General features: G+C 46.2%; 1 protein-coding gene across 1 annotated transcript in view; it reads right to left on the bottom strand.

The window, feature by feature from the left end:
- Window positions 1-13,293, bottom strand: part of diaph3 (diaphanous-related formin 3) — a 251,367-nt gene that overhangs the window by 53,785 nt on the left and 184,289 nt on the right. Inside the window, exon 25 of the mRNA XM_035523093.1 lies at window positions 8,731-8,866. Within this exon, the coding sequence (XP_035378986.1) occupies window positions 8,731-8,866 (136 nt within the window). The remainder of the gene's footprint in view (window positions 1-8,730; window positions 8,867-13,293) is intronic.

The following is a 13,293-nucleotide window of genomic DNA, read 5'->3' as shown; positions in this document are numbered from 1 at the left end:
TATGGTGCTGTCATCCATCACCCTGTGTGCGCGGGGGGAGACAGGCTAGTGTCTACTGCTAATGATCAGATCATTTATGATGACTTTCCAGTCCTTTCACTGGGGTTGCCAAACTGTCAGTGACAGCAGTTAAACCAGCCATTTAAGTCCTCTGACGAGAGTAACCTGGCATTTGGACTTTAAACGAACAGTGATTATTAAAAAATGGCTTTATTAAAGTCTATGATGCTGTTTAATCATCACAACTGGGAAGTAATGAAGAGAGACGTCTCTGGAGAACGAGGACAAGACGTTTTGCATTTGTAAGGTGAATATGTGATAGAGAGCGAGAGAAAAACTAATTGTAATTCATTAAACTGCATGTTCAGTGCTTTCCAAGTCTCAGACCACTTTCTAAAAGTGTAGATTTAAGAAAAAGAGGAATGAACAAGAAACAATAAATATTAGTCTGTAATACACATGAAAATATGCCTGAAGCAGCCAAAGAAGTGCTATAAAATGACAGAGGCACAGGGGAGGAAGGAGGAAGGTGGAGGAAGAGTGGTAGTGGTGCCAGACGCTTCATGATCTAGAGGGAAAAACGTCTTTCACAAACAGTGTGCTTCACAGAGTGACTCATTAAGTTCAGCTTGCAGTACTGATGCGAAGTTACTAATAATTCCAAGCTACTCTTTCCATATTTTTCCATGGCACTGTTTTGATTGTCTGTCATCAAGTATAATTTCTATTTTTATATTATTGTAATTGTGTGCGAGATGCTATTAAATAAAAACACTTAATGACAAAGATTCGCACGGTGCAGGCTCACACGATAAAAGACATCCACAGGAATAGCACCTGAACCTGTAAAACAAACACTGTTTCACTCTACTGACTGGAATCATTAGACATGCAGCACTTTTTAACCTTACTTGCAAAAATTCATATCTAGATAATGTCATATAATTCACATCTTGTCAGATTAATTCAAATGTTCAATCTTTCTCTCAATCTGCTTTATTGTTTGTGACTGTACTATTTAAATTTTTTTTAAAAATTCAAAATTCTGGAAAGCAACACTCAAGGATAAATGATATCAGCAAATCAATAATGAATTACTATTATCATCAATATTCCCCCTAGCTATCCTCAAAATGATTAGTGATGTTATATCACACGGGGCTACCTTGTAAGACTACATTAAACACTCCAGTAACATTATTTCATAACTAGTTAGCATTTACACACCATAAGCTTAGGCATTAATAGGCCATAAGTAATGAGAATAAAGTAATTAAAACCACTACGTCTTTCAAACTCGAGATATGATTTTGTTCCTTCTTCACACAGGGAAAACTTGCACAATTTAATAATTGCATCTACTCTCAGCCATCTCCTGACTGCACCAGTCTGTTTGCCCGTGGGTAACACTGACGAACGGTAATGCAGGAGTTTATTACTCTGTTAACATTGCTCTGGACTTATTAATGTTGAAGTTTATGGTTGGTTAATGCTACCTAATGCTGTAAGTAATGTCAGTTAACACTCCCTTAATTTGAAGTGTTACTACCATCTTGAACCTTGAATTACAATAAGCTAAATGTAAGTAATGACACTGACAGAGACGGACTGTGCGAGCAGTAACGGTGAGGCTTTAATCACGGCCATGCCGTTAATCCCCCATTAGAAATTATTCGGCTCACAGTTTATTGGCTCACTGAAGCAGAAGTGAGAGAAAGGGTCATGTTACGCACAGTGATGATACAGTCCTGTAGCACCATGTCTACAAAGAACTCCAGATCTAAGATTTAAATGCATTTTCTGCAAGCTTGGTTAAAATATTGATTTTTATGACATTTTTCTACTGCATATGGCTCTCTGGGACAAAGTAACCTATTAGAAATGATTCAGAAATCTACAGTTATGAAAGGCATTAATTAAAAACCTTCACATATGCATAACATAATTGCTTTCCTTTTCTTTTCTTTGTGCTCATTATACCAAATCTTTTTTCCCTCCACTCATCAACAAGGGCACTTTGTAGGACAGCTGAATTTACAAAACGCCCTACACTGACTGCTACCGATCCTGTAATATGCTCATTCGATCTTGCTCTACGACGACCTGCTGTTACTGCAACGGTGGCGCGCTCCCAGTTTGGCTCCTCCCCCGGCCCCTCCCCTGACTCCTCCCACCGCCATTACCTGCTGAGTAAAGTGGTGTCATTCTTGCCCTGTAGTTGGTTTCCCTACTTCCTGATTTACATTTTTATGGTGTTATTGTGAAGTGTAGTAAGACATTTTTTTTCCTCTTAAAACATATACTTGAACACGCCACCAAAGAAAAGAAAGTGTAGTTTCAGTTTATGCTTGTAACACCTGGCTTCAGCTGTTGTAGTGCGGTGACAGCACAGTTCAGATGCAGAGTAATGAAATGCAAGAAATGAAACAGAAAAACAAAACAAAAACCCTGAAATATAGTAAAGCATTAATTCTATCACTATACACACTGCATTGCCACTTTATTAGAGACGTTATCTAGTAGCACATTGGACTCGTCATGGCATAAATTCCACTGGGTGTTTAAATAGTTCGGCAGGATGCTTGGCCCATGCGGACGCAACAGCTTCTTGCAGTTGCTGCAAATTAGAAGGAGGTAGTGACATGTTGAGAAGAGCCCGTTGAACCTCATACCAGAGATGCTCTAAAGCATTAAGATCCAGGGGCTGTGAAGGCCAGACCAGCAAGGAACACTCACGGTTATGTGCATGGAACCAATCCGTGACTATACAGCCCTTGTGTCACGGTGCATCGTCCTGATGGAAGTGTCCTGAACCTGGTTGGCCACGATGCTTAGCTAAGCCCTACAGTCCAACCATCCATCAGCAGGTATCGCAGGACACAGAGCGTGCCAGGAAAGCACCCCACACACCACCACCCAAAACCGCTGACCCCCGAAAGGAAGTGCTCATCAGTTCATCTTCCTTGTGCCAAATTCCAACCCTCCCATCAGCAGCACGGTGTGACGGAATTCATTTGACCAGGTGATGTCACCCCACTGCTCAGTGATCCAGGTTTTGGGCTCTTCTTCCCATGCTAAGGAACGAGGGCTTGAGCATCCGGCTGAAATTCGCTTGACTGAACCGTCTGTTTGTCAGAGCGATTCTTAAGCAGCAATAATACTCTCAAATTGATATGATCCTCTTACCCCTGATAATGCTGAAAATTAATAATGTTAGGCACATTAAAAGGGAACCACACCAGCACATTATTAATGTTTGCTTGTTTGTTCTGCTTTTAATATATATATATTTTTTTCGTTTCTGCTCATTTTATTTTTTTTTATGCAAATGAAAAAAAATCTCAAGCCTCATTATGGCCTTTTTTCCCCTTTATGGAGTTTGTTTGACATTTAAATATAATAAAACCTACAATAGTTTTTTCCCTTCTATTTCTTCCCTTTCTGCGGTATGTTTCAGTGTAGATTTTCTCAGGTTCGGAGTTCTATATTCGGCTCTGGCGGGGGGGGGGTCAGGGCTCAGCCCTTCGGGGATGTGTCTAGAAGAACCCCCAGAGAGCTCTGCTCCTCTCCCCCAAAGAGAGTTAGCATTTGGTGGACAGCATCCGAGCTCTTCAGCCTTTTATCCACCCACTGCATGGCACGTCGGAGTGCTTGCTACTGGAGTCCTAAATCTGTTCCCTGTGCGGTCTGTTGCCTTAACCAACTGCAACTATGCTCATGCTCTCCATAGAGCCAACACTCCCTTCGAGTGAAGTTCTATATCATTATGGGGTGGTGTGTGTGTGTGTGTGTGTGTGTGTGTGTGTGTGTGTGTGTGTGTGTGTGAGGGAGAGAAAGCAACTCAAAAATATTTCTGAAGTAAAAGTAGTGCACAGCTTCAATTTCTGCCAGTTTTGCTGCAGCAATTTATCATACACTTCCTCAAACAAACTCCTTCTCACTGTCTCTCCAGCCTACCACCCACTGCCAAAAAGTGTTCTGCCCACACACACACACACACCTCAGTGCTGGCTCACCAGGGGAGTCTCGCATTACCACTGCACTTTAATTGACAGTCTCCGTGGAGACAAAGAGGCGAGGCAGCAGTGGTAACCTGGAAACACAAAAGACCCTATTTGTGTTGCATCGAACTTCTGACAGCAGGAAAGAGGGTGAGTATTAAGAAATTTAAAAAATAGTGAGAGAAACAGAGAGAGTGAGAGAGGGAAACAGAGTGAAAGAGAAACAGTGAGTGAGAGAGAGAGAAATGAGGGGGTGAAGAGTCTGAGGAAGCATGAAAACAAACTGGATAAACACTTGCTCTCAGGTAAAGCAGGAGAGAGAGAGAGCATAATTAGAGCCTAATTGGTCTGAGCGTCTAGAGGAGAGAGGGGGATCTGTTTCTCTACGTGATGTAGGGGCGTGTGGAAGGGCAGGGTAAACCTCTCTGAAGCTCCGCCCCCTTTCTGCTTCTCCCAATTTCCCTTTCAAACCTGCATGACTTGCACGCGCACGCAAGCACAGCCCGACATTCACACGCGTGCATGTTCATGTTGCACGTGGTTATCCTTCCTGAGCCGCAGTTTACGAACATCCGTCTGCATTTCTCAGACGTAATAAACAGTTGTGCTTCACTCTTGTGAGAGTCGCAGATCGAGGTCCTGGAGGTGGCTGGCACGCAAACCCATGGACAGACCCAGAGATGCACTGGGTAGCAGGGGACCCCCACCACATACACCCTTCCCCTACTGCCCAAGACCCCCAACACCCCCTACACCCACAGTCTCCCACTACATTTTAAATCATTGCTGTTTACAATATCTTTACTCAGCAGCCACTATGATGATTAAACGGTAACTTTCTTCCTGCTGCTAAATCAGATAGACCACCTGCACCTGAAAAAATCTACAACATACTGCACTGCATGTTGACACGTGATGGTAAAGGAGTTTACCCGCCATTCTCCGCCCTGTTATACTGGGTTTGTGTTTCTCCGTTTATTTTTCCCTTTGAAACTGTTTTGGTTTAATTTATTATGTTGTTCTCATCACTGTACTGACTACAGCAGACTATAACGTCACCACGTCACTTTTCTCTACATGTAATTACACACTCCTCCTTACACACCATCTTGTTAATGTCTTAACGGTCTGTTAGCTGCCAATGATATTGTATTATCATTACCATCATGATGATGACTAAGGTTAATTAATTTATTAATTTAGCTATTAGCACACTTAACCTACATTTTTTAGAAACTATTACAATTTCCAGTGCTTTGGCAATATTGTGTTACTAAGTCATGCCAATACAGCCATGTGACTTTGCTAATATTAACACACAATACATAAATAACTACTGAGTCAACTGAAATGATTTAAATGCACCAAGCTGCCCACCACAGAGCTGAGCAGAGCCCAGTAAGTGAGTGGCTCACGTTTTAAGGTAGCAAGTAGCTGGTAGGTGTGTGATTGTGTGAAAGGTGGCTAATTACAGGGCACAAAGACGGGAGTGTGACAGACACTTTTGCTGCACTCTGATCTCGCCAAGCCTAAATTTCTACAATAGCTCCACTTAAAACACACACACACACACACACACACACACACACACACAGAAGTGCATGTGCTAACACCGGTACACGCACACATGCACAAACACCCACACATGCCTGCACACATGCGCACACGCACACACAGAGAAGTGCATGTGCTAATACACGTACCCATACGTACGTAGACACACACACACGCGCACACACACAGATCCACATGCATGCGCCTGCGCGCGCACACACACACACACACACACACAGTCCCTTGTTCAGTCAGAGGGCCCAGCTGCCAAAGTGTAAGAGGGGCCACTCCACAGCTCAGTGGTCACGGAGGAGAAAGCAATCACCTCGGCTGAGTGGACAGGCAGCCGCCATTAGCTGGAGAGGCACCTGAGGCCAGCGGAGAGAGACGCATTTACACAGCTATAGAGCGGCTGACCCTGCTAAACACTCGGCCTCGCTCCCTCTCACCGCCTCGCCCTCAGCTGCTTGGCTCGTGCTCACCCCCCCTCCCCCTTTTCTTGCACCCTAAGTGAGGAAGCTGACAGGCTAATCTGCACAAAGAAGCTGTAGGCTTCTTAGAATCTCTGTATCTCTCTCCATCCCTTCCTTTCCTCCACCCTCTCACCTACTCCTCCGTATTCCCTCTCTCTCTGCCCTCCTCTGACTCAACCGCTCGGTGTGCTAGCCTTGTGCGGAATGTTAAATAAAACTCTTGTACGTAATCTGTTGTTTGACAAAACACTCCCCTCCAACGCTGCACCGTGGATCTTAATGCAAGAGATTTTTCACACAGCAGGCAAGAATAAAGAAAGCACACGCATGTGGATACACACACACACGCACACACACGACCTCGTGTTTTAATCTAAATTTCAGCCGGTGTGCTGCATGCACACACTCAAGACGAACTGTGTGCGAGAGACGGAGAGAGGACGGAAAACGCTGTCCCTTATATTATTTTTGAAGTAAAACTGTTTTAACATAAGTGAGAGAAAGTTAGAGCTCTGAAAAGTTGTTACGGTAGTGTACCTCTCCTTCCCACTTGTCTCACACACACACACACACACACACACACACACACGTATCTGTTGCTGCTTGCTGGGACACATGAGAGCAGACAGACCATGGCCAGGATCAGAGCTCCGAGGTTCATTACAGAGCAGAGACAGAATATCTATACCTTTCCCAGTGCCAGTCCTACCTGAGGCCACGACTGCACATAGTGCCCCCTGTTGAGCAAGAGCAGCCCAGCAGCGGTTGAAGTGTAGCTCAAATATCCCACCTGTTTTCAACAATGGTGTTATGGTACCTTGTGTTGCATATCGATAAGCCGGCAGTCTTACTTTGTTCCATGTAAGTTGTCTTACATTCCTGACATTCAGGAGAGCTGATCTGTTCTCCAGGACGAACAGAACTCTTAGAACCTGATTTGAAAGGGCTGAGGAGGCTCGGGAAGGCTTTAGTGACTGTCCTTTACAAACCTGCCGCTCATTCCTACTGAGGATTAGCCCTCTTTGAAAACACACACAAACACACATGCGTGCACACATACACCTTAGCTTCTACTCACATACTCAAACAAGAGTAGAGAAACTATGCTTCCACTGATTCACAATCTCTAAAGTAATTTTGCCATTTGCCACTCCAGCTTGGAGCCTCTCTCCCTCTCTGTGCGCTTGTTTTCCTAGTGATAACTGGGTGCAACAGTATATCAACACCAGTTCTCATACTCTGCCCCACAAAAGCTGACTCACTGTACCCGGTACCTTAACACATGAATGCACATACACCACAGCACAGACACAAGCTAAACGAATTGAAAAAGAATGGATGGATGGATAGAGGGATTGATGAATGAAAACCAATGGAGCTTCTGAGACCTTGGAGATATACCAGTCTCAAAAGAGTGGAATGTGATACGTGTGTGTGTGTGTGTGTGTGTGTGTGTGTGTCAGACAAGATACAGGGGTACACTCTTACTGCTGTGCTGTACTCCGCGGCGGAGGGAATAGGGACATTGTTTGTGCTAATATTGTGCCTGGCTGATACTCTAACCAAATCACTGCACAAATATAATTTCCTTTTCTTTTTATTCTATTACCTGGACCACTCAACCACTTAGGTGACTGGTTATTGCCTTCCATGAATGCTTTCGTATGTGTTTGTGTGTGTGTGTGTGTGTGTGTGTGTGTGTGTGTGTGCACACGTGTACGTGTTTGAGGATTGAGGATATGTGCGTATGCATGTGTGGGTGTGTGCATACATGCATGGGTGTTTGTGTGTGTGTACGCCTGTGCATATGTGAGCGCATGTGTAGGTGTTTATGTGTACATGTCCGTATGTCTGTGCACGAGTGCACGTTTGTGCGTGATTGTACGTTTGCAGGTATTTGCGCAGGTATTTGTGTGTGTGTGTGTGCGCGTACACAGACTCGGGACAGGTCGGACACACACCCAGGTCGGGAGGTATCGGGCCTCCTGCACCTGCAGTGCTGTGACTGGGTTTCCCATTCCTGGCTGCCATTTGGACTTCCCTCTGTCAGGGGCCATCAGGGAGACGCTCTGCTGTGCTTTGTTTTTAATGCTCCCGTTTGATTGATTTATTCAAGATGACAGATTTGGACAGAGTTCATGTAAATAAAAAAAAGTGTGTGTGGGGCGGTTCTCTAAGCTGCCGTGCTGGACTGGGCAGAGACGCCTCCTCCACAGGCTGCGTTTACTACGCCTGCTCTTAACTCTTAGAGGAAATGAGCAAAAGCAAATTTTACACCACGTGTCTAAATGTAAATGGTGTTAAACTAATTATTGGACACTTTCATGGCTCAAGGTGCTAAAATAAAGAGAAACATTTACTCAGCAGCTTCAGGCAGTAGTAGAAGTACAACGAGGGGGCGACCCAGGAGTGAAAATGTCTGGGTTTATTTATACGTGCGCACACACGCACTCATGCATGCATACTTGGATATGCAGTACACATGCATGTGCATATTCACACACCTGTTACTCCAGTGGTTACTCCCAGATTAACTCTCTGCTCTAACAATGCACACACTGGTTCCCTCTCCACTCCGTGTGCGCACACACACTGGTTCCCTCTCCACTCCGTGTGCGCACACACTGGTTCCCTCTCCACTCCGTGTGCGCACACATCTTACTAGCAGGCCCCGTTCTCATGATGGTGTGTGAGCAGCTCACCTCCTCTGACCTCCAGCAGCTGCCTCTTCCTCTGCTGCCGCTCCTGCCGCTCCTGCTCTGCCTTCTCTCTGGCCATCCTCGCCCGGCGCTGCTTCTCCTCCACCTCCCACCTCCGCCTGTTCTCCTTCACCGCTTGCTGCAGAGATAGAGAGAGAGAAGGAGGGTGAGGATGAGAGCATGAGAGACATGGAGTGTGGCGATGAAATTGAGATGACAGCCAAGCAGACAGACGGACAGACAGACAGACAGACAGACAGACAGACAGACAGACAGACAGACAGACAGGTAGGCAGGCAGGCAGGCAGGCAGGCAGGCAGGCAGACAGGCAGGCAGACAGGCAGGCAGGCACTCCCCACCCACACCTCGCCCAGACGTACCCAGTGGTCCTCAGCACCCCAGAACAGGACCGCGTGTGCTCACCAGAGAGCACACGGTCTCACGCAGGCTGTGGTGGTCAGGCAGGAGAGAGCCGAGCCTAGAAGCAGCGTGTACGGCAGCGGGCAAGATAGACCAGGCAGAAGCGGGACATGGCACGGGGAGCCCCCGCGGGATGGGCGGCAGAGAGCGAGAGAAGAGGGCAAGCAAAAGAAGCAGGAGAGGATCTGCTGAAAGGTAGAACGCACGCAAGAGCTCTCATTAGCACACATGCCTCCCCTGTGACCTGGACAGCCAAGGGCCACTTTAAAACGTTCCCAGGAAAATCTGAGGGGCTTCTCCTTCAGCTTCGATCCTTTCCTTTCTTCTTAAGCCATTAGCAGTCTGTAGCTAAAATCTCTAACACCTCATACACGAGACGGGGGATGGTTTTCTAGGTGTGAGAACACAGGCAATAAGGAAGATGGGAGAAGAAGAAAAGCAGCAAACCTGAAAAACATCATTAGGATGCAGAGTCATCCTGGCCACGTGTGCCCCCCACAGCCCCGTCAAAGGCAGCTCTGGCTGCCTTCTGAAATACAGCACGTGGAGTGCTGGAAATTACATGCCTCGTGCAAATATAATGGAAGGACTGGGGAACAGGCAAAAGGAAAGCAGGTTGGGAGGGTGCACATACACACACACACGCGCACGCAGACACACACATACAGACAGACAGACAGACAGACAGACAGACAAAAAGGTGTCAAATAAATTGTGCGTCTCTGTGTGTGCACGCTGTTATAAAAAGCACTTTCATACAAGTACATGATGTCTGTCTGACACATCTCCAGTACTCTTCAGAAAGGCTTCAGAGGGCATAACAGTAAAACAGTGGAATAACCTGCTGAAGAAATACAAACCTGTCGTCAGTCCAGTTTATTTTTGCAATCACATAAGACAATTGATCTCCAGTGATGTGTTCCTCACGAAATCTACTCTGCTGCAGCGAAAAGCCGCACATACCCCCCCCCCCCCCCCGTTCTGCCTGCACCCTCTTTATGGGTCTGCATAGTGTGTGGTTTATCCAGACCTCCCATTCCCACGCTGTTCTTCAACACCACACACTCATCTGTGAACCGACGTCTCTTCTGAGCGTCTGGGGAAGACTGAGTGGTTATATATGAGCTACGCAGTTTAAAAGGTGCACACGAGGCCGTCTGCCTTTCTGGGCCTTTTATGAAGCAGGATATATATGGCTATTGACACTGTGTGTGTGGATGCCATGTGCCTCCTACGATAATGTTAACGGCGCCTGTCCCGGGCGGCCCGTGCAGGTGTTACTGCTACAGTCCACCACCCTGCCAGTAAATCCTCGCGCAGCTGGCAGACGCCGGGACAGCAGCCTCTAAATCAGCTCGATGTGGCTTCCCACAAGTCCCTTCTCTGTCTGGGCTGGGGCTCTAGGCCCTCCCCTCTTCGCTCCTCCCCTCACATGCTGCTTTCAGGACTTTCAGCAGAACTACATGGGGGGGGGGGGGGTGGAGGGTGTGGTGGGTGAACCCCACCACACCAATATCAGCACACACACCAGGGAAGGGACACAGTGCACAGGGGTAACGCTGTCTTCAAAGCCTTCTGAGACTTAGAAGGCCTTCATGCTCTAAGGATACAAGCCCATTGGGGGTGTTTTTACAGTCATTACGTTCACAAAACATCATCGCCCCAATTAACCACATCCTGATATCGTACAAGCTGGTATGGGATATGCTTCAGTCATTCATATGTGCAGTATTACTTCTAGAATTAAATGCCCTGGCATAATATAGAGAATATAGCAGACACACCATTAAAATAAATAAAGAAATGTAAAAATCACTATAATCCAAACCTAAACTGACCCCTCAGAGGGCAGAACTGCACCCTGGACAGGGCAATGCCTGGACTGAAGAGGGTGAACAGGGTAGAAAAGGTTGCCCAGGGCAAATGGTACCCGTGGCAACTACCACCCAAGCACTAGCAGAGCAGTTGTGGTGGTTCAGTATCGACCAGAACCTGTGCCGGCCCAGACCCAAACAGCCAGCTCAGACAGCTGAGAACCTGTGCAGAGGCACCGTGCTCAGCTAGCACAAGGGAACACACACGAGTGTGTGCCCTGAGATCCTCTGTTCAGCAGCCATGTCAGCTGTAATGTGTAGTATAATAAACTGCTGAACCGCGATGTCCACCGTCTCTCAGAGGCCGCAGTCAGGAAGGCTTGACATCCCTGAACGCGGAGCTTCCTGGCAGCTGCACGGTGGTACCGCTGTGGCGAACACGCACATCCACCTCAGGACATTCACCGGAGGCTCTGCTAATCCAGGGAAGTAGGACATCCACACACGCCAAGGTGGGACCCTGGTCTGCGTGTGCCTGTGGGCTCAGACACTACTCTGCCTCCGACTCCCGGGCAGCCCAGAATATAAACGCACTGAAAACACACCACACTCTTCAAACGGTGTCAAAAGGCACATTGGTCTTCTCCGCTTAACATCACCGATCGACCTTCAGTGGCAATTAATTAACACTGGTGGGAGGGGGTGTGTATTGCGAGCGCATTCCCTCTCTCTCTCTCTCTCTCTCTCTCTCACACACACACACACACACACACACACACACACACACACACACACACACACACACACACACACACACACACACACAGAAGGTGATCACAACACCTACTTTTAGCTGCTTCACTCACGGAGTGGTCTGTCTCAAGGCAGAGATGCGTCTGATGAAGGGAAACCCCCCTCCTTATGAAGCTCTCTCCCCACACCATCATTAACTGACTTCCCTTCCATTTATCAATCAGTACATGTGATCTATGCCCGACGTGTGCTGCAGTATCACGGCCAGGTGCTCCACTTCGTGGTCTTCTGTCCCTTTCTCCCTATGATACTTAGAAGAAAACGGGTCTTCATAAAGTGTCTGCACCCCCTCCAACACAACCCGTGTTTGTAATATTTCCCATTTTGAAACCCTCATTACACCTCATATATGGTTTATAGTGTAAACTACGTTTAAAATGGTAACGTCCATTATCAATAACAGCTAAAATAAGGTGTTAATTATCTTTATAGTCCCAGAAATGCCATAATGGTGCATCTCTAATCAAGTGCACAATAAAATACAATTTTAGAATATTGCAGAGCTGACACTAATATACATGCTTGCCAACAGCCAACACAGACTCACATAAGGCATATTAAGCCAAGACACAAGGATACATTTGCTCATGTATGTGCCAGTCAGCAACTCTCTGTGCGAGTGTGTGAGTGTATGTGTGTGTGTGTATACAGATGACTGATGAGTTGTAGAGAGTGACTCCCACACACACAGCTGACACCCTGGAAACTGTTGGAACTATACTATCCATCTCCTCCTGAATGGCGCTCTCTCTCTCTCACTCTCTCTCTCTCTCTCTCTCTCTCTCTCTCTCTCTCTCTCTCTCTCTCTCTCTCTCTCACTCTCTCTCTCTCACTCACATACCTCACATAAATATAGAGCTTACCCTGTTCCTTCATTCAAAGTGGCCATATTTACATTTACGGCAATTAGCAAATGCTCTTATCCAGAGCGACTTACAAATGTGATATAAAACAATCTAACTTTAATACAACTCTCACTTTACTGTCCATTGACATGTCTTTCTTCGTATGAAGAATAGGTTAACATGGCAAACAAACAAAAATAAATAAATGATGAATTATTTGACCATTTCTATGAGGACTGTATGACCGTATGAAGACTGTAGGTATGAGCAGCTAGAGTGTCTAGTGGATGCAACCGTACATTAAAGTACAATTGCTCTTATTTATTACCATAGTCATTTACATTTGATATTTTTTCTTTGTGATGAACCTGGTTTATCTTTATCTCATCATAAGCAGAACAAAAATGTGCCCATTTATTAAAAGCATCTGAAAAGCTAAAAGTGTGAAAAGCCAAACTTTTGATGGCACTAGAGATGAGATTGTAAAAGCAGACGTGTGTGAGGCCTATTAGGGTTTAAATATCCACTTTTAATCCCCTGATGGGTTTAACCAGACAGCTCCTCACGCACGCCACCATTCTTCCACGCGTTATATGTGACCCCCTCGCCCCCATTAGTTTAAACACAGAGAGGTCAAACTCAGGGGTGCTCCTCTGACCAGCCAGGCAGTAAGC

The sequence above is a fragment of the Electrophorus electricus genome, chromosome 26 (genome assembly GCF_013358815.1).
Source record: "Electrophorus electricus isolate fEleEle1 chromosome 26, fEleEle1.pri, whole genome shotgun sequence".
In the NCBI taxonomy this organism is placed as follows: domain Eukaryota; kingdom Metazoa; phylum Chordata; class Actinopteri; order Gymnotiformes; family Gymnotidae; genus Electrophorus; species Electrophorus electricus.
This window is presented reverse-complemented; position numbering and strand designations above follow the sequence as displayed.